At 44.9% G+C, this 17,175-nt stretch overlaps 1 protein-coding gene and 1 long non-coding RNA gene across 2 annotated transcripts in view; one reads left to right on the top strand and one right to left on the bottom strand.

Annotated features, from left to right (window-relative positions):
* Positions 1-127: 127 nt before the first annotated feature.
* LOC103227280 (putative olfactory receptor 1F2) lies at positions 128-8,706 on the bottom strand. The gene is made up of 2 exons (XM_073015110.1): positions 8,153-8,706; positions 128-3,374 (listed from the first exon to the last, which is right to left on the bottom strand). Coding segments are annotated over exons 1-2 (948 nt in total). The 5' UTR covers positions 8,155-8,706; the 3' UTR covers positions 128-2,428.
* A 102-nt stretch (positions 8,707-8,808) lies between these two features.
* The window catches only part of LOC140711651 (uncharacterized), a 28,665-nt gene continuing 20,298 nt past the window's right edge, over positions 8,809-17,175 (top strand). The window contains exons 1-2 of the long non-coding RNA XR_012092903.1: positions 8,809-9,173; positions 14,737-14,870. This is a non-coding gene — a long non-coding RNA (uncharacterized lncRNA). The remainder of the gene's footprint in view (positions 9,174-14,736; positions 14,871-17,175) is intronic.

The raw sequence follows: 17,175 nt of genomic DNA, 5'->3' as shown, positions 1-17,175 counted from the left end.
CTGTAGTCCCAGCTACTCAGGAGGCTGAGGAAGGAGGATTGCTTGAACCCGGGGGAAAGCGGAGTTGCAGTGAGCTGAGATTGTGCCACTGCACTCTAGCCTGGGCTATAGAGTGAGATACCGTCTCAAAAAAAAAAATTATTTTTAAAATCTAAAAAGCAGTATCAAGATGGCATGGTGGCATTTGAGTGTAGTCCCAGCTACTCTGGAAGCTGAGGTGGGAGGATTCCTTGAATCCAGGAGTTAGAGACCAGCCTGGGCAACTTACTGAGACCACATCCTTTTTTTTTTTTTTTTTTTTTTTTTAAAGAAACAGGGTCTCACTCTGTCACCCAGGCTGGAGTACAGAGCTGTAATCATAGCTCACTACAGCCCTGAACTCCTAGATTCAAGAGATCCTTTTACCTAACTCTCCCAAGTATCTGAGACTGCAGGGACATGCCACCTCACTCAGCTAATTATTTTTATTTTTGTAGAAACGGGGTCTTGCTATGTTGTCCATGATGGCCTCAAACTCCTGGGCCAAAGTGATCCTCCTACCTTGGCTTTCCAAAGTGCTGGGCTCGTCTCTTTAAAAAATAAAATAAAATCAGAATAAATGGGAAGTTGACTCCAGCATGACAGTGTGAGAGTGCCTGCTCAAATGAGTGGCAGAATTAGGGCTTTCTGAAACTCTAAATAAATCCTTCTCTTGACTGGGCGCAGTGGCTCACACCTGTAATCCCAGCACTTTGGGAGGCCGAGACTGGCAGATCTCAAGGTCAGGAGATGGAGACCATCCTGGCTAACACAGTGAAAACCCAGCTCTACTAAAAATACCAAAAATTAGCCAGTGGTGACACGCACCTGTATTCCCAGCTGCTCAGGAGGCTGAATCAGGAGAATCACTTCAACCTGGGAGGCAGAGGTTGCAGTGAGCCAAGACTGCGCCACTGCACTCCAGCCTGGGCAACAGAGTGAGACTCTGTCTAAAAATAAAATAAAAATTTAAAAAAATTAAATAAATAAATCCTCCCCTTCCTGCCCCAACAAAAGTCTGATCTTTCCATCAGATGTTTTTGTGTCAAGGTCTCTGTTGTGAGAAAGAGTAAACAACCCTGATAGGAGTTGGCCTGGCCCTCACAGCAAGGTTTTTGTGTTCTACTGATAAACATAGAGAATTTCACTGAACATCAGTATCTAATAAGGCCACACTCTGACTGTGCTAGAGCAAAACAAAGCAAGACCATTCTGCAATGATGTCTCATCACAAAAACATGACATTGTCATAGCCACAAAAATAACCAAACATCCCCCTATGCTGGCTGAAATGAGTGACTAATGTTCCTTTGGCAATCACAGCTTTGGCCTCTTCTTTCCTTCTAGATAAAATATATTAAGATACCCTTTCAGAATTATCCCTATTCTGTAATGGCATCTACTCCAGAGCACAAACTTATTCCTAATTCCTCACCAACATTACAAAAGCAGAGGTCCTTTTTAGGACTCTTCCAATGAGACACCTCACTATTTCCAATGCTGTGTATTCTCCCTTGTTATAATGAGTAGTAAATCCAACTTACTGAACTACAGGTGTGTTCCTTCTTGGTTTTGGCAGGAGGGCATTGACAATTGGGATTGTGGGGTCATTTAATTAAAGGATCTCTCTTTCCATCTTTAACCTGAAGAGTCTATATCAAGGGTTTTGTTCTCCCAAAATAGATACCAGATGTTTCTCTTATAAAAACAAATGCTGGGCCGGGCGCGGTGGCTCAAGCCTGTAATCCCAGCACTTTGGGAGGCCGAGACGGGTGGATCACGAGGTCAGGAGATCGAGACCATCCTGGCTAACACGATGAAACCCCGTCTCTACTAAAAAAATACAAAAAACTAGCCGGGCGATGTGGCGGACGCCTGTAGTCCCAGCTACTCGGGAGGCTGAGGCGGGAGAATGGCGCGAACCCGGGAGGCGGAGCTTGCAGTGAGCTGAGATCCGGCCACTGCACTCCAGCCTGGGCGACAGAGCGAGACTCCGTCTCAAAAAAAAAAAAAAAAAAAAAAAAACAAATGCTGGCCAGGCGTGGTGGCTCACATCTGTAATCCCAGCACTTCGAGAGGCCAAGGCGGGTGGATCATTTGAGATCAGGATTTCGAGACCAGCCTGACCAACATGGTGAAACCCCATCCATCTCTACTAAAAATACAAAAAAAAAAAAAAATTGGTTTCACATATCTGTAATCTCAGCTACTCAGGAGGCTGAGGCAGGAGAATCTCTTGAGCCCAAGAGGCAGAGATTGCAGTGAACCAAGATCGCACAACTGCACTCCAGCCTGGGTGACAGAGTGAGACTCCGTCTCAAAACAAACACACAATGCTAAGTTTCATACAGTAGAAAAACAGGATCATCTCGGAAATAAGCTCCTTCTAGGAATTTCTTAGCCCGTATCATTATTGAACAGAAAAGAATTTCACAGCAATCACTTTTACAAGAGCCCCTTTTATGTCCTTGTTCCTCAGGCTGTAGATAAAGGGATTAATCATGGCAGTCACCAGTGTGAACATCACAGCAGCTGCTATATCTCTCTGAGTTGAGTAGGAGGATGAAGGACTGAAATACAGAGATATGATGGTACCACAGAAGAGGAGAACCACAGCCAGGTGGGAGCCACAGGTGGAGGCGGCTTTCCATCTTCCCTTCATGGATAGGACCCTCAAGATGGCACAGGCGATGTGCATATAGGAAGCCAGGATGCAAAGAAATGAGGTGATCAGGACTACGGCAGTCTCAGTAAGAATCATCAACTCATTGAGGTGTGTGTCTGAACAGGAGAGTTTCAGGAGGGGAGTCACATCACGGAAGATGTGGGGGATGGTGTTGTCTGCACAGAATGAGAGTTGAGCCATCAGCAGGGTGTGCAGCAGAGCATTCAAGTTGGTAACCACCCGTGATCCAGTGACCAGCAGGGCACAGAGCTGATGGGTCATCTTTGCTGCGTAATGTAAGGGGTGGCACACAGCGACAAAGCGGTCATAGGCCATCACAGCCAGGAGGAAATTGTTCATGTCAGAAAACATACAGAGAAAACACATCTGCATGAGACAGCTAGAGAAGGAGATGGTCTGAGTCCCAAGTATGTGATTGGCCAGCATCTTGGGGACGGTGGTGGAGGAGAAGCAGACATCCACAAAGGACAGGTTGCTGAGGAAGAAGTACATGGGCGTGTGCAGGCGGGAGTCTGTGCTGACGGCCAGGATGATGAGCAGGTTCCGCAGGACGGTGGCCAGGTACATGCTCAGGAAAAGCACGAAGAGGAGATGCTGCTGCTGGGGCTGCCTGGAGAGTCCCAGGAGGAGGAACTCGGAGACGCTCGACTGGTTTGTCCTGCTCATGGGCCTGATCCCAGATGCAGATAAGACAGACAGAGATCAGCAATGTAGAAGCTGAGGCTCCAGATGCAACAAGTCAAGCTTCAACCATGGCCATGTTAACAAACCTGTATTAGGGTCACCCAGTTAGGATCTACCCCTCATCCCTACACCCCCAACTTCCAATGTCCAGTCCTGGATGATGTGGGTCCTCGTATATTCACTCTTTCAATTTTATAAAATATAACACAAAACAACATGCAGATCCATACACAGCCCTCCTGTGCGATTATGCAGGTCTCTTTTAATATTTCCAGGCTTCTCCCACCCCCTAGGCACTCATAGAGAGGCAAAACAGCTGATTATTACTATGTCTGTGTCAAGCTCCAGCTGATGGATTCAGGACTCTTATTATTTCTCCCTCGATGTGGCATATTTAGAAAAGAAGCTCTCTCAAAGAACTCCAGTCATTAGTCATATATATCTGCTGTTATAATCTTACCTTGAAAGAACTTAGTTAATGCTCCTAATTATTCTAAGGATGGCAAAGTCTTAGAAATACAGGCAAGTCCTGAGCAAGTGAAGAGCAGATGTTCATGGCCTTATCCCTCTGTGCAGGATGAATGTTTGGGAGAATCACAAACGGGTATTTACAGTAGCTTCCATAGCCACTGGGACTAGACTCCCTGACAGTCTCATTAGAGACAAGCAGAAATGAATTATCCCACCTATTTCTTGGTCCTTTGGTACCCAGCAATGATGGCAAAGTATATTCTCTAACTACTGGGTCAGAACTTGGAGATAAAGCAATCTTGGTGGAGCTAAGTCCCAAAGAAAATTCACTGAGACCTCAAATTGCATCACTTTGCTGATCTGGGCTTATGTTTACAGGTTTGAAAAGTTGGTTATCAGAAGTTTGTTCTTCTTAACTTCCTAGCTCAGAAGCTGAGATTATAGCAGTGTTATCTGAACCCTTCCCTTTTTTTTCACATATATGGTCATTTACTGCATTGACTTGATGCGTTTGCTGATGGGGATGCAGAGACTGGGGTGGGGCAGGTGTAAGGGTGGCATTGCAGAGTTGTGCTTAATTTTTTTTTTTTTTTTGAGACGGAGTCTTGCTCTGTAGCCCGGGCTGGACTGCAGTGGCCGGATCTCAGCTCACTGCAAGCTCCGCCTCCCGGGTTTACGCCATTCTCCTGCCTCAGCCTCCCAAGTAGCTGGGACTACAGGCGCCCGCCACCTCGCCCGGCTAGTTTTTTTTGTATTTTTAGTAGAGACGGGGTTTCACCGGGTTAGCCAGGATGGTCTCGATCTCCTGACCTCGTGATCCGCCCGTCTCGGCCTCCCAAAGTGCTGGGATTACAGGCTTGAGCCACCGCGCCCGGCCAATTTTTTTTTTTTTGAGACGGAGTCTAGCTCTGTTGCCCAGGCTGGAGTGCAGTGGCATGATCTCGGCTCACTGCAACCTCTGTCTCCTGGGTTCAAGTGATTCTCCCACCTCAGCCTCCCAAGTAGGGGGGACTACAGGTGCGCACCACCACGCCCAGCTACTTTTTGTATTTTTAGTACACACGGTGTTTCACTATGTTGGTCGGGCTGATCTTGAGCTCCTGACCTCAGGTGATCTGCCCGCCTCAGCCTCTCAAAGTGCTGGGATTACAGGCGTGAGCCACCGTATCCGGCCTGTGTTTAATCTTTTAAAGCATTTGGTGTAAAGGATACCCTTTTTGTAATGGGAGAATATATCAGGAAATGCACAGCATGCCATGACTGAAGAACTCCATGTTCCTAAAGTAGACTTCATTTAGGGATGCCTTCCCAGCTCACATTGGGTCAGCCTTTTCTGAAAATGGCCCCCTAATCCATAGGTGTATGGACTCCAGCAGCCCAGTTTATACTCTATCATCCTCTTCCCAGTGAGGATTCATGATTGGATTAGGGCAATTGGAACTGGGACCGAGGGCCCACGGATCATACTCACTAGGACTTGGCCTGTAACGAGTAATCCCAGAAGGTTGCAATTGTCTTTTGGCTGACTTACAGATGGATAAAAAGCAAACGTCTATAGATAAGAGCAAAAGATGTAAACACACAGAGAGAAGAGCTGGAGAAAGTACAGATGGCTGTCCAGTTCACAGTTCAAGTCATTTTCTAATGACTGGCTACATTCTGGCCTCATTCGCAGTTCTTAGTTGCAAATAACAAACACCAACTCTTGCTGAGTTAAGCAGGAAAGGATTTCATGAAAATAATAATGAATACCTTTCAAAAACCCTGGGCAGCTGGAGAACCAGGCTCGGAAGACCACACAGCAGCTATAGTGAAAAAAATAATACCAATGCAGTTGCTGCCTCCAAGCATAAATGTTGCCGTTCATAGTTCTGACACAGTTATCACTGGCCATGAGGTGACACTAGTAGCACTGCTGCCACTGCTGCCCCAGGAATCTATCTTGCTGCAATGGCTACCACTGCCAGAAAAGGTTCCTCTTGGTCTCTTCTTCCTTGTGCCAAAGGCTGAGTCAGCGGTATCTGATGGGCAGTCACATGCCCACATCTTTGGGGCAAGAGAGACTGGGAAATCAGTTATTCTGGATTTCCTGTTTTATAGGAAGTAAGTTATTTTCCCAATAGTTATGAGGCAACAGATTACCTAAGCATTGGAAGGAGTTGCAGAAATTCAGAAGCCAAAAACATGATAAATGCTCACTAAAATCCATCCCTTCAGTTGCATATAAATACATAACCCTCTTACCAATTTACCCCAAAGAAACAATCTGGCCTAACATAGTGCAGCTATATTTCCCACAATAGGAAACAATGCAAAGTCCCATCAGTTACTCCATCAAGGTCCATAAGAGGATCCCCTGTACTCCAATCGTGATCCCATCCTGACATTCTGAAACTTCTGAATCCAGCTTGAAAGCTAACCAAGAACTACACATCCTGTGTATATAAAATATGGAGAAAACAGAAAGGAAAAAAAGCAGGAAAATATGAACAAATAATGTAATCTTTATTTCTGCAGGTAGCCACAAACCCTTAGTTGATATTAATAATTATTCTCGTCCACAAGCTAATTCCTTTTCCTTGTCTTTAGCCAATGTCTCAGCTGTTCCAGGTTGTTTTTTAATCTGACGTAATCACCCAAAACTTTCATGTCTGAGAGATTTGGCCTCCTTATAGTCCTGCTTATAATGTATAAGATTGTTCCAGTTTTTCATGTTATCAATGAACATGTGAACTCCAGAATTCTCTGAGATTTTTCTATCCATAATCCTCTTTGCTACCCCTGTGAAGCTGCAGAACTATGTTCTGTTGATAGTCAAAGCCATAACAATGTTAGAATCGCCTTTTTGGTGAGTTTTTTCAGTAACAAATGGAGCCCAAATTGGCCAGCAAGAAGTCTCTACAAAGTCCGGTGTTTCCAGGATAAGAAACAAAATTTTGCAAGTAAATCACTAGGTATTACAAGAAGACATGTCCACTTGTACCCCTCGTTTCCTTGCTCTATAAATTCCTGGCTGAGAAAAAGTTCCGCATATATTGTCCACTGGTATGAATCTTACAATAACCGTAAAACAGCACCCAAAACTTATAGGGTAGCTTCAAATGGTGCCAAAACTGAGTGTTTAAAAAACCATCTCACTATGCCATAACGTCAGCTGCTTGTGTTGATGGTGTACAATACCCATGAATCCCACGGACACCAGTTGGACCCCTTGTGCTAATTACCTATTGTTGCGTAACAAATTATTCTAAAATTTAGCAATTTCAAACAGTAAACATTTCTCTCACGCAAATCTTGTGAGTCCTGAATCTGGCCGTTGTTTCGCTGAATGGTTCTGGAACACAGTTTCTCACGAAATTGCAGTTAAGTTTTCAGCAGCAGCTCAGTCATCTGAAGGCCTGACTGAGGCTGAAGGATGGGATTCCAGGATGGCTCCTTCACGTTATTGTCAGCTGGAAGCCTCCGTTTCTCACATGGACCTCTTCATAGAGCTAATGAGACATGTTCTCACACATAGTTTGTTTCCCCCAGAGCAAGTGCTTCAAGAGAGCAAGATGGAAGTTACAGTATCTTGTACCACCCAGCTCCAGATGTCATACATCATTTCTTATATCCACTATTGCTGAGTCTATCAGACGAATTCAATGTGGGAAGGGATTACGCAAGGCTAGCATCATTGAGAGTCATCCTGGAAACTGACTACCATGTCACTTTTACTATAAGTTGGGTTCCTTGGTTAGAGACAATGTCTGTGGGATGCCAAGTTGGTGAATAAACCCATGCATCCCTAATACACATTCCGCCTTTTCTTTCCACCTCAGGTTGACTGAACACCTCTTTTTACACCTTTCCTGGGTGCTTCTGCACATTCTCAAGCACCCATGTTCACTGCAGGTTTTCTACCTATAGCACCCCACATCACAACTTTCGTTATATCATCCTGATTAGGTGACCAGTGATGTCTAAGAGGTCATAAAGATCCAGAGTGTGACTCACAAGTCTCGAGTCTTATTGTCTTCATTAGGTTTGCAGTATAGGCCACCATCTGCACAGCCAAATGCAGATGTCAACACTGTCTCCTAAACACAAAATCTTGGGAAGCGTACGGCAGCCATTTTGAAACGTTAACGCGCGCATAAATCACCTAGGAATGTTATCAAAATGAAGATTCTGATTCAGGAGGCCTGAGATTACGTATTTCTAACAGTCACCCAAGCCATGCCTGTCCTCAGACCTTATTATAAGCCCTAAGTAAGGGCTTCGGTTGAGAAGAAGAGAACCCGACCCACTTACATCCATTTCTGCGCTGCTGGCTCCTCAGCCAACCTCGCCTTTTTAAAAGATATCCAGACTGGGCCGGGCGTGGTGGCTCACGCTTGTAATCCCAGCACTTTGGGAGGCCGAGGCGGGTGGATCAGGAGGTCAGGAGGTCGCGACCATCCTGGCTAACAGGGTGAAACCCCGTCTTTACTAAAAATACAAAAAATTAGCCGGGCGTGGTGGCGGGAGCCTGTAGTCCCATCTACTCGGGAGGCTGAGGCAGGAGAACGGCGTGAACCCGGGAGGCAGAGTTTGCAGTGAGCCGAGATTGCGCCACCGCACTCCAGCCTGGGCCACAGAGCCAGACTCCGTCTCACAAAAGAGAAAAAAAGGAAAGAAAGAAAAAAAAGAGAGACAGAGAGAGAAAGAGAGAGAAAGAACGAAAGAAAGAACGAGAAAGAAAAAAAAAAAAAAAAACTAGAGCCAACGCAGAACCCTGACCCAAGCGGCTGACTCCCGGCGCCAGTACTCCAGGCGAAATATGGCGCCGCACTTCTTTACAGAGACGGCGCCGAGCTTAGGCCCCGCCCCCTTCTATGTAATTGGACAGGAGGGCGCCAGCGGAGAAAATAGTCCTCTATTATTGGATAAGCAAAGAAAAACCTGCAGGGGGCGGGGCAAGGAGAGCTGGACGACGCAGCCTCGGATTGGTCCCGTTCGAGGGCTTGTGCGGCGCTTTCTCAGGGAGGGACTTCCGGGTTCGTCCCTGCCGCCCTGCGCCTGCGCGTGGTGGACTAGCCAGGGGCTGTTCACTTGCTGGGAGAGGTCGTTTGCGTCCGGGAGACTCCCGATTTCGCGCAGGCAAAACTGAAGCACGCGCAAAACTTATTGGGGCCAAAAAAATTTAGTAATGAAGATAAATAATATTTTAATGCGATATTTTTAAAAAGCAAACTTAATGCAAAGACCAGTAAGATACAAGCTATATTTTAGCTCTTCATTTGGTCAAAAGACATTGTCAAATACTCTGGCAATTCTTTCAGTTGAAACCAAGGTAAGCAAATAATTAGATTTTGAAAATACTGTTGATGTTTGCTACCACTGGCGCTGGGAATGTAATACAGTCGTGGGCCCCCAAATGATGTTTTGGTCAACAACAAACCGCATATACGACTATGGTTCTCTAAGATTATAAATACCGCATTTTCACTCCACCTTTTCTGTGTTTACATAGGTTTAGATACGCAAATGTTTGTGTCGCAGTTGCCTACACGGACTGGTACAGTAACACTCTCTTCGGGTTTGCAGCCCAAGAGCAACACATTTCTCAGAGGGTATCCTCCTTGTAAAGCTGCGACCGTATTTTAAAATATTTTGGTTTGGGGCCGGGCGTGGTGGCTCACGCCTGTAATCTCGGCACTTTTGGAGGCTGAGACAGGAGGATAGCTTGAGCCCACAAATTCGAGACCAGCCCGGCCAACATAGTGAGACCCTGTCTCTATTTAAAAAAAAAAAAAAAAAGCTGGCTGTGCTGGCACACCTTTATTCCCAGCTACTTGGGAGGCTGAAACGGGAGGATGGCTTGAGCTGGAGAGGTTGAGACTGCAGTGAGCCGTGATTGCACCACTGCACTCCAGCCTGAGTGAAAAAAACAAGATCCTGTCTGGGTACAAATCAGTGAAGCTTAAAATAGTTTGAGTTGGGTTTTTTTTTTTTTTTTTGACGGAATCGCGCTCTGCCACCCAGGCTGGAGTGCAGTGGCGCGATCTGAGCTCACTGAAAGCTCCGCCTCCCGGGTTCACGCCATTCTCCTGCCTCAGCCTCCCAAGTAGCTGGCACTACAGGTGCCCGCCACCACGCCTGGCTAATTTTTTGGATTTTTAGTAGAGACGGGGTTTCACCATGTCAGCCAGGATGGTCTCGATCTCCTGACCTCGTGATCCGCCCCACCTCAGCCTCCCAAAGTGCTGAGATTACAGACGTGAGCCACCGCACCCGGCCCAGTAGTTTGAGTTTTTTTTTTTTTTTTTTTTTTTTTTTTTTTTTTTTTTTGAGGCGATGTCTCGCTCTGTCGCCCAGGCTGGAGTGCAGTGGCACTATCTCGGCTCACTGCAAGCTCCGCCTCCTGGGTTCACGCCATTCTCCTGCCTCAGCCTCCCGAGTAGCTGGGACTACAGGCGCCTGCCACCACGCCCGGCTAATTTTTTTGTATTTTTAGTAGAGATGGGGTTTCACCGTGTTAACCAGGATGGTCTCGATCTCCTGACCTCGTGATCCACCCATCTCGGCCTCCCAAAGTGCTGGGATTACAGGCTTGAGCCACCGCGCCCGGCCGTAGTTTGAGTTTTAATGTAGCTACTTTTTCGGTTTTTCAATTTTTTTTATCTTTTTTAATTTTATGTTGCCCATACTGGTCTTGAACTTCTGGGTTCAAGCAATTCTCCCACTTCGGGCCCCCAAGTGCTGGGATTACAGGCATAAGCCACCTCATCCAATCGTTTTTCCATTTTTTTTTTTAACTCTTTTAAGTGTTCTGGAAAAACTAATTGTTTAAGAAAATACATAAAAACATGTGTATGATGGTATGTATTTTTCCTTTTACTTCAGGCTTTAATATGGCTTGGGCAACTTTGGTACAAGGTGGGTGGGGGAGAACTGAGCCAAGTCCATCATCTCCTTTAGGAAGCTTTTCATCTTTCTCTCTAGTGACTTCCACATCATATTCGTTTTCATGTAGTCATTTATTTAGGCAAACAATAGTCGTATAGCAACTAGAACATCCCAGGAACAAGGTGATAAAACTGGGCCCCTGCACTCATGCATACAGCTTAGTTTCGAGATAGGGAGAAGACAAGGAGAAAGACACACAAAAAAAATCCCCAGGGTACTGATTCCTTCTATTTGTTCATTATTCATGAAACATTATACACTTTACTTGAACCAAATCCAGTGCGTAGCACTTACATGCACAAATGTGAATAATGATCTGATCTTTCTTTTTTTTTTTTTTTTTTTGAGGCAGAGTCTCTCTCTGTCGCCCAGGCTGGAGTGCAGTGACCGGATCTCAGCTCGCTGTAAGCTCTGCCTCCCGGGTTTACGCCATTCTCCTGCCTCAGCCTCCCGAGTAGCTGGGACTACAGGCGCCCGCCACCTCGCCCGGCTAATTTTTTGTATTTTTTATTTATTTATTTATTTATTTTTTTTTTTTGAGACGGAGTCTGGTTCTATTGCCCAGGCTGGAGTGCAGTGGCTGGATCTCAGCTCACTGCAAGCTCCACCTCCCGGGTTCACGCCATTCTCCTGCCTCAGCCTCCCGAGTAGCTGGGACTACAGGCGCCCGCCACCACGCCCGGCTAGTTTTTTGTATTTTTTAGTAGAGACAGGGTTTCACTGGGTTAGCCAGCATGGTCTCGATCTCCTGACCTCATGATCCGCCCGTCTCGGCCTCCCAAAGTGCTGGGATTACAGGCTTGAGCCACCGCGCCCGGCCAATTTTTTGTATTTTTTAGTAGAGACGGGGTTTCACCGTGTTAGCCAGGATGTTCTCGATCTCCTAACCTCGTGATCCGCCCGTCTCGGCCTCCCAAAGTGCTGGGATTACAGGCTTGAGCCATCGCGCCCGGCCCTGATCTTTCTTTTAAGGCTTCCAAAGGCTTTATAAGCTCATGGCAGAAGACGTAAGAGGAATGCAAATAACAGCAGCCGAAGGCTGTACAAGGCATTGAGAAGGATAAGGCAAACAATTCTATTAGGATGATGTATTCCTATGGCCACTGTAATGAAGTACCACAAACTAGATTTTAAAAACAACAGAAATGTATTATCTCATTGTTCTGGAGGCTTGAAATCCAAAATCAAGAGGTCGGCAGCATTTATTTCTTCCAAAGGCTGTTCCATGCCTCTCTTCTAGCTTCTTGTGGCAGTCAGCAACTCTTGGTTTTCCATGTCTTGCAGATGCATCATTTCAGTTTCTGCCATCATCTTCACCTGGCATTATCCCTGAGTGTCTTCTCTGTCTTTGCTTGGGGTTCTATGTGTTCAAATTTCTCTCTTTCTCTTTTTTTTTTTTTTTTTCTGAGATGTAGTTTCACTCTTGTTGCTCAGGCTGGAGTGCAATGGCATTATCTTGACTCACTGCAACCTCTGCCTCTAGGGTTCAAGCAATTCTGTCTCAGCCTCTCAAGTAGCTGGGATTACAGGCGCGCGCCACCACGCCTGCCTAATTTTTTGTCTTTTTAGTAGAGACAGGATTTCACCATGTAGGTCATGCTGGCCTTGAACTCCTGACCTCGAACTCCTGATCCACGTGCCTCAGCCTCCCTAAGTGCCTGGATTATAGGCGTGAGCCACTGAACCTGGCCATTTCCCTCTTCTTATAGGAATACCAGTCACTGGGGTAAGGCCTACCATATCCTGCATAACCTCATCTTGATTACATCTGCTAAGACTCTATTCCAAATATGGTCACATTCATAGGTACTAGGAGTTAGGACTTGAACATATATTTTGGGAGGATACAATTCTACCCACTACAGTAAGAAATAATTTTGAAGGATGTTAAGGAGGTAGCATGCAGAGTAATTAGTGACTGTTTGAATATGTGGGATAAGGGAGGGGGTAAGAGGATGGCCACATGGTGGTACCATTAATTGAGATAGGCAGTGTAGGCAGAAAAGAAGTATATGGTGTGTCTGTGCATGTTAGTGTGGGTCGTGGTGTTGATGGTAGCAGTGGGGAGATACTGGGTTCCATTTAAGAAATGTTAAGTGTGAAGTCATATAAGACATTCAGTTGGAGGAGCCCAAGAGCTGGACATCATGGGTCTACAGGCCAAATGGAGGTCTGGCAGATACAGATTGAGAAGTCACCAGTATATACAGGTTCAGTTATAGAAACGAAAGTGGATGTAATTGGCCAGGGGGAGAATATAGAGTGAGAAAGAAGTCCAAGGATTAAGCCCAGGAGGAACATAGGGGATGATGGAAGAGGAGAAGGTGACAAAACCAATGGGGCAGCTGGGCATGGTGGCTCATGGCTATAATCCCAGCACTTTGGGAGGCCGAGGCAGGTGGATCACCTGAGGTCAGGAGTTCAAGACCAGCCTGGCCAACATGGTGAAACCCCATCTCTACTAAACATACAAAAATTAGCCCGGCATGGTGGTGGGTGCCGGTAATCCCATCTCCTTGGGAGGCTGAGGCAGGAGAATCACTTGAACCCGAGAAGCAGAGGTTGCAGTGACCTGAGATGGTGACATTGCACTCCACCCTGGGCGACAAAAAAAAAAAGTGGGGGGTGGGCAAGGAAACAAGAAACAAGCAGAGAATGGTGTTTAAGAAACTGATGGCATCATAAGTTTTAAAAAGAAAGTAATAGTAACAATGCGAATCACACAGAGAAATCAGGTGAAATGACTGGATAGCTTCACTGTATCTTGCAAAATTATCTCTTCAAATAAAATACCAAGTGATGTTTTCAAAGAGTGGTTAGTAATACGGCAAATGGATTAGCCCCTGGCTTTTAATCTCTGGTAAGGCAACATGGTGTAGCTGAGGTAGGAGGCGGGACTTGACTCTAGAGATGGGTCTTGTACACTGTACCAGATTGAGTACCAGCTAAAACAGGGTCCCTGCAGAGGCAGCTTTCAATCAGACACGCCTACCAATGCGCCATGTCAATTTACCATTGCCATGGCAACATCCCAGAGTTACCGCCTCTTCCCATGGCAATAACCCAATGACCCAAAAGTTACTATCCCTTCCCTAGAAATTTCTGCATAAGCCACCCCTTAATCTACATGCAATTAAAAGTGGGTACAAATGTGACTGCAAAACCTCCCTAAGCTGCTGCCGTCTGCCTCAGGGGTAGCCCCACTGTGCAGGAGCAGTCAGGGAGCTGTAGCACTGCTTCTTCAATAAAGCTGTTTTCTTCTACCTCTGGCTTGCCCTTGAATTCTTTCCTGGGCAAAGCCAAGAACCCTCGCGGGCTATGCCCCACTTTGGAGCTCGCCTGCCCTTCATCATAGCTATTCTTGTTCACTGTTGTCATGCTGTTGTTACTGTTATTAAAACATTGTCTCATATTGGGTTCTCCAGAAGCACATGCTAAGGCGGAACTTGGGGTAGAGATGTTTACTGACCATCAACGCCTTTGGGTGGGAGGTAGAAGCCAGAAGGGGATTGGGCAGTGAAGAAAGTGAAACCCAGAGGCAGCCATGAACAGCTCTAGAGATGAGTGGGCCATCAGAGTTGTATTGGGCTGGGCAGAAATGTCAGGGCTTTTATACCTCCCAGGGATCAGTCACTGAATGTTGTCTACCTGGGAGTGGTATGATCTCCAGAGAGTCCCCTCTCTGCCTCTGAAGCCATCCCAGAACGAGCTGACAGCAAGAAGTTTGGTTGCTGACAGCAAAGGCAACCAGAGCCCTGAAGGGAAAATTGAGCAGCAAATGTTAAATAATAAAAGTGAGTTACAAACACATTCAAGCATATTGGAATACTTCAATTTTTAAAGTTTTAAAATGAAGACATTTGTGAAGGAGGTAATTTCATCTTGATTGTGTGCCTATGTAGAATTGACAGTTCTTTATCGTTTTCTTTTCTCCTCTCAAATTTAAGCAAAGAAAAGATTAAAAAGGGCAAAAGTACTATGTGCACAGTCCTCAAGTGAATACGTGGCATTCATGAACCTTGGGCATGGCCGACTCCATTGGATGAGTGAGCTTTGGGATCCTTTGCCAACGACAGGAGAGGTGAGACTCTCTGATAATAAAGGCCAGTGGAATTGGGTGGAAATAACTAGGTAAGGGAATATGACCCAATACTTGCCCTTGTGGTTGAAATGTTACTGGTTATCTGTGGAAATGTTAATGAATGCAAACAAAGTTGTGTGGGCCTGATGTCCACTGCAATGTAATTTACATGTGTAAGGGAATTGAATCTGCTCAAAGTTGGTGGGCATTAAGCCAAATAAATTACAATACGTCCATATCATGAAATGTCACACAACTGTAAACATCACAATTGAAGGTATTTGACAACATGGGAAATGGTAAGTAGAAAAATCAGGATGCAAAATGGTATACATAACCTGAAATCAACTCTGGTTGAAATTGTTTTCAACCAAAATATTTTTACCAAAGTATTTTTAACAATGTTTCAATATGTTACTTTAATTTTCTGTCTTATTTTTTTTGAAATCTTTTCTAGAATGTAAATATTATATTGTTTTTCCCAAAATATAATTTTTAAGCCTCTAGCCTGATTAAATATGTCAAAGTGAAAGTTAAGATGATGTTCATTCATTCACATTCAGTATAAGTGGGTTGCTGCGGGACGTGGTGGCTCACACCTGTAATCCCAGCACTTTGGGAAGCCAGTGTGGGTGGATCACTTGAGGTCAGGAGTTCAAAACCAGCCTGGCCAGTATGGTGAAACCCCATCTCTACTAAAAATATAAAAATTTAGTGGGGTATGATGGCGGGCACCTGTAATCCCAGCTATTCAGGAGGCTGAGGTAGGAGAATCGCTTGAATCTGGGAGGCGGACGTTGCAGTTAGCTGAGATTGCACCACTGCACTTCAGCCTGAGCTAGAGAACGAGATTCTTTCTCAAAAAAAAAAAAAAAAAAAAAAGTGGGTTGCGTAAGTAATCTCTGTCAGGAACCAAGCTTTGTATCTGAGGGGCACAGTGTATGTCTGAGTCCTATGCATCTCACATCGGTAGAGGGCTTTGAGGATGAAGCAGAAGTTAGGAGAAGCAGCAGCAATAAACAAACTGGGTGGTCTTGCATGTACAATAATTCAAATAAGAGTGTTGTGAGTGAACCCAGGAGAAGACATGGCTGTCTCAGCCTATGGGAATTAGTAAAGGCTTCAGAGAGCAGGAGACGTTAACTTGGATCTGGAAGATTTACGTAGAGTTTGCTACTTAGAAAGAAGACAGGTGAGGCATCCTGGACAGAATGAATAGCAAATTTATTTCTTTGAAATGGAAGACACACATTATGTTAAATATACCCCCATAAAGTAAGGCAGTAAAATTAGAGGAGGAGATGCTGAAAATTATGAAGTATTCTTTGGAATCCGTGTGAGGCCCAGGAGTGTGAATTATGGCCAAAAGGAACAGCCTCAGCCTTCCCAGCACAACATTTTTGCCCACAGAGAACTTCTAGCGACTCCATTTTTCACCTCTATTGGCTTTACCCAGATTGAACCTCGGATTTCCTTAGGCAGGGTTTCTAGGCTCACTCTTCATGATGAGCAATCTGAAAGGAGATCCAGAGCAGGGTGACTTTCAGCTCCAAAGGGCCATTAGACCCACAGCTTTTATTATGCTGAATGAGGAAAAACTAAAAGCCTTTCCTCTAAGATCTGGAACATGTGCCCACTTTCACCATAGTTATTCAACATAGTACTGGAAGTCCTAGCTGGAGTGATCAGAGAAAGAGAAAGAAATAGAGGGCATCCAGATTGGAAAGGAAGAAGTCAAATTATCCTTGTTTGCAGATGATATGACCTTATATTTGGAAAAACCTAAAGACCTCACCAAAAAAACTATTAGAACTGATAGACAAATTCAGTAAAGTTGTAGGATACAAAATCACACAAAAATCCGTATCATTTCTATATGCCAACAGCGAACAACCTGAAAAAGAAATCAAGAACGTAATTCCATTTACAATAACTACAAATAAAATTACCCAGGAATTAAATTAATTAAAGAAGTGAAAGAGTTCTACAATTAAAAACTATCAAATGTTGATCAAAGAAATAGAAGAAGGCACACAAAAACTGAAAGATATTCTATCTTCATGGATTGGAAGAACCAATATTGTTAAACTGTCCTTACTACTTAAAACAATCTACAGATTCCCTACAATCCCTATCGAAATACCAATGACATTCTTTACAGAAACAGAAAAACAAACCTAAAATTTATATGAAACTACAAATGACGCAAGCTAAGCTATCAGGATGCAAAGGCGTATTGGATCTGGGGGACTCAGGAGGAAGGGCGGGATGGGGGTGAGGGATAAAAGACTACATATTAGCTGTG

The sequence above is a fragment of the Chlorocebus sabaeus genome, chromosome 5 (genome assembly GCF_047675955.1).
Source record: "Chlorocebus sabaeus isolate Y175 chromosome 5, mChlSab1.0.hap1, whole genome shotgun sequence".
In the NCBI taxonomy this organism is placed as follows: domain Eukaryota; kingdom Metazoa; phylum Chordata; class Mammalia; order Primates; family Cercopithecidae; genus Chlorocebus; species Chlorocebus sabaeus.
This window is presented reverse-complemented; position numbering and strand designations above follow the sequence as displayed.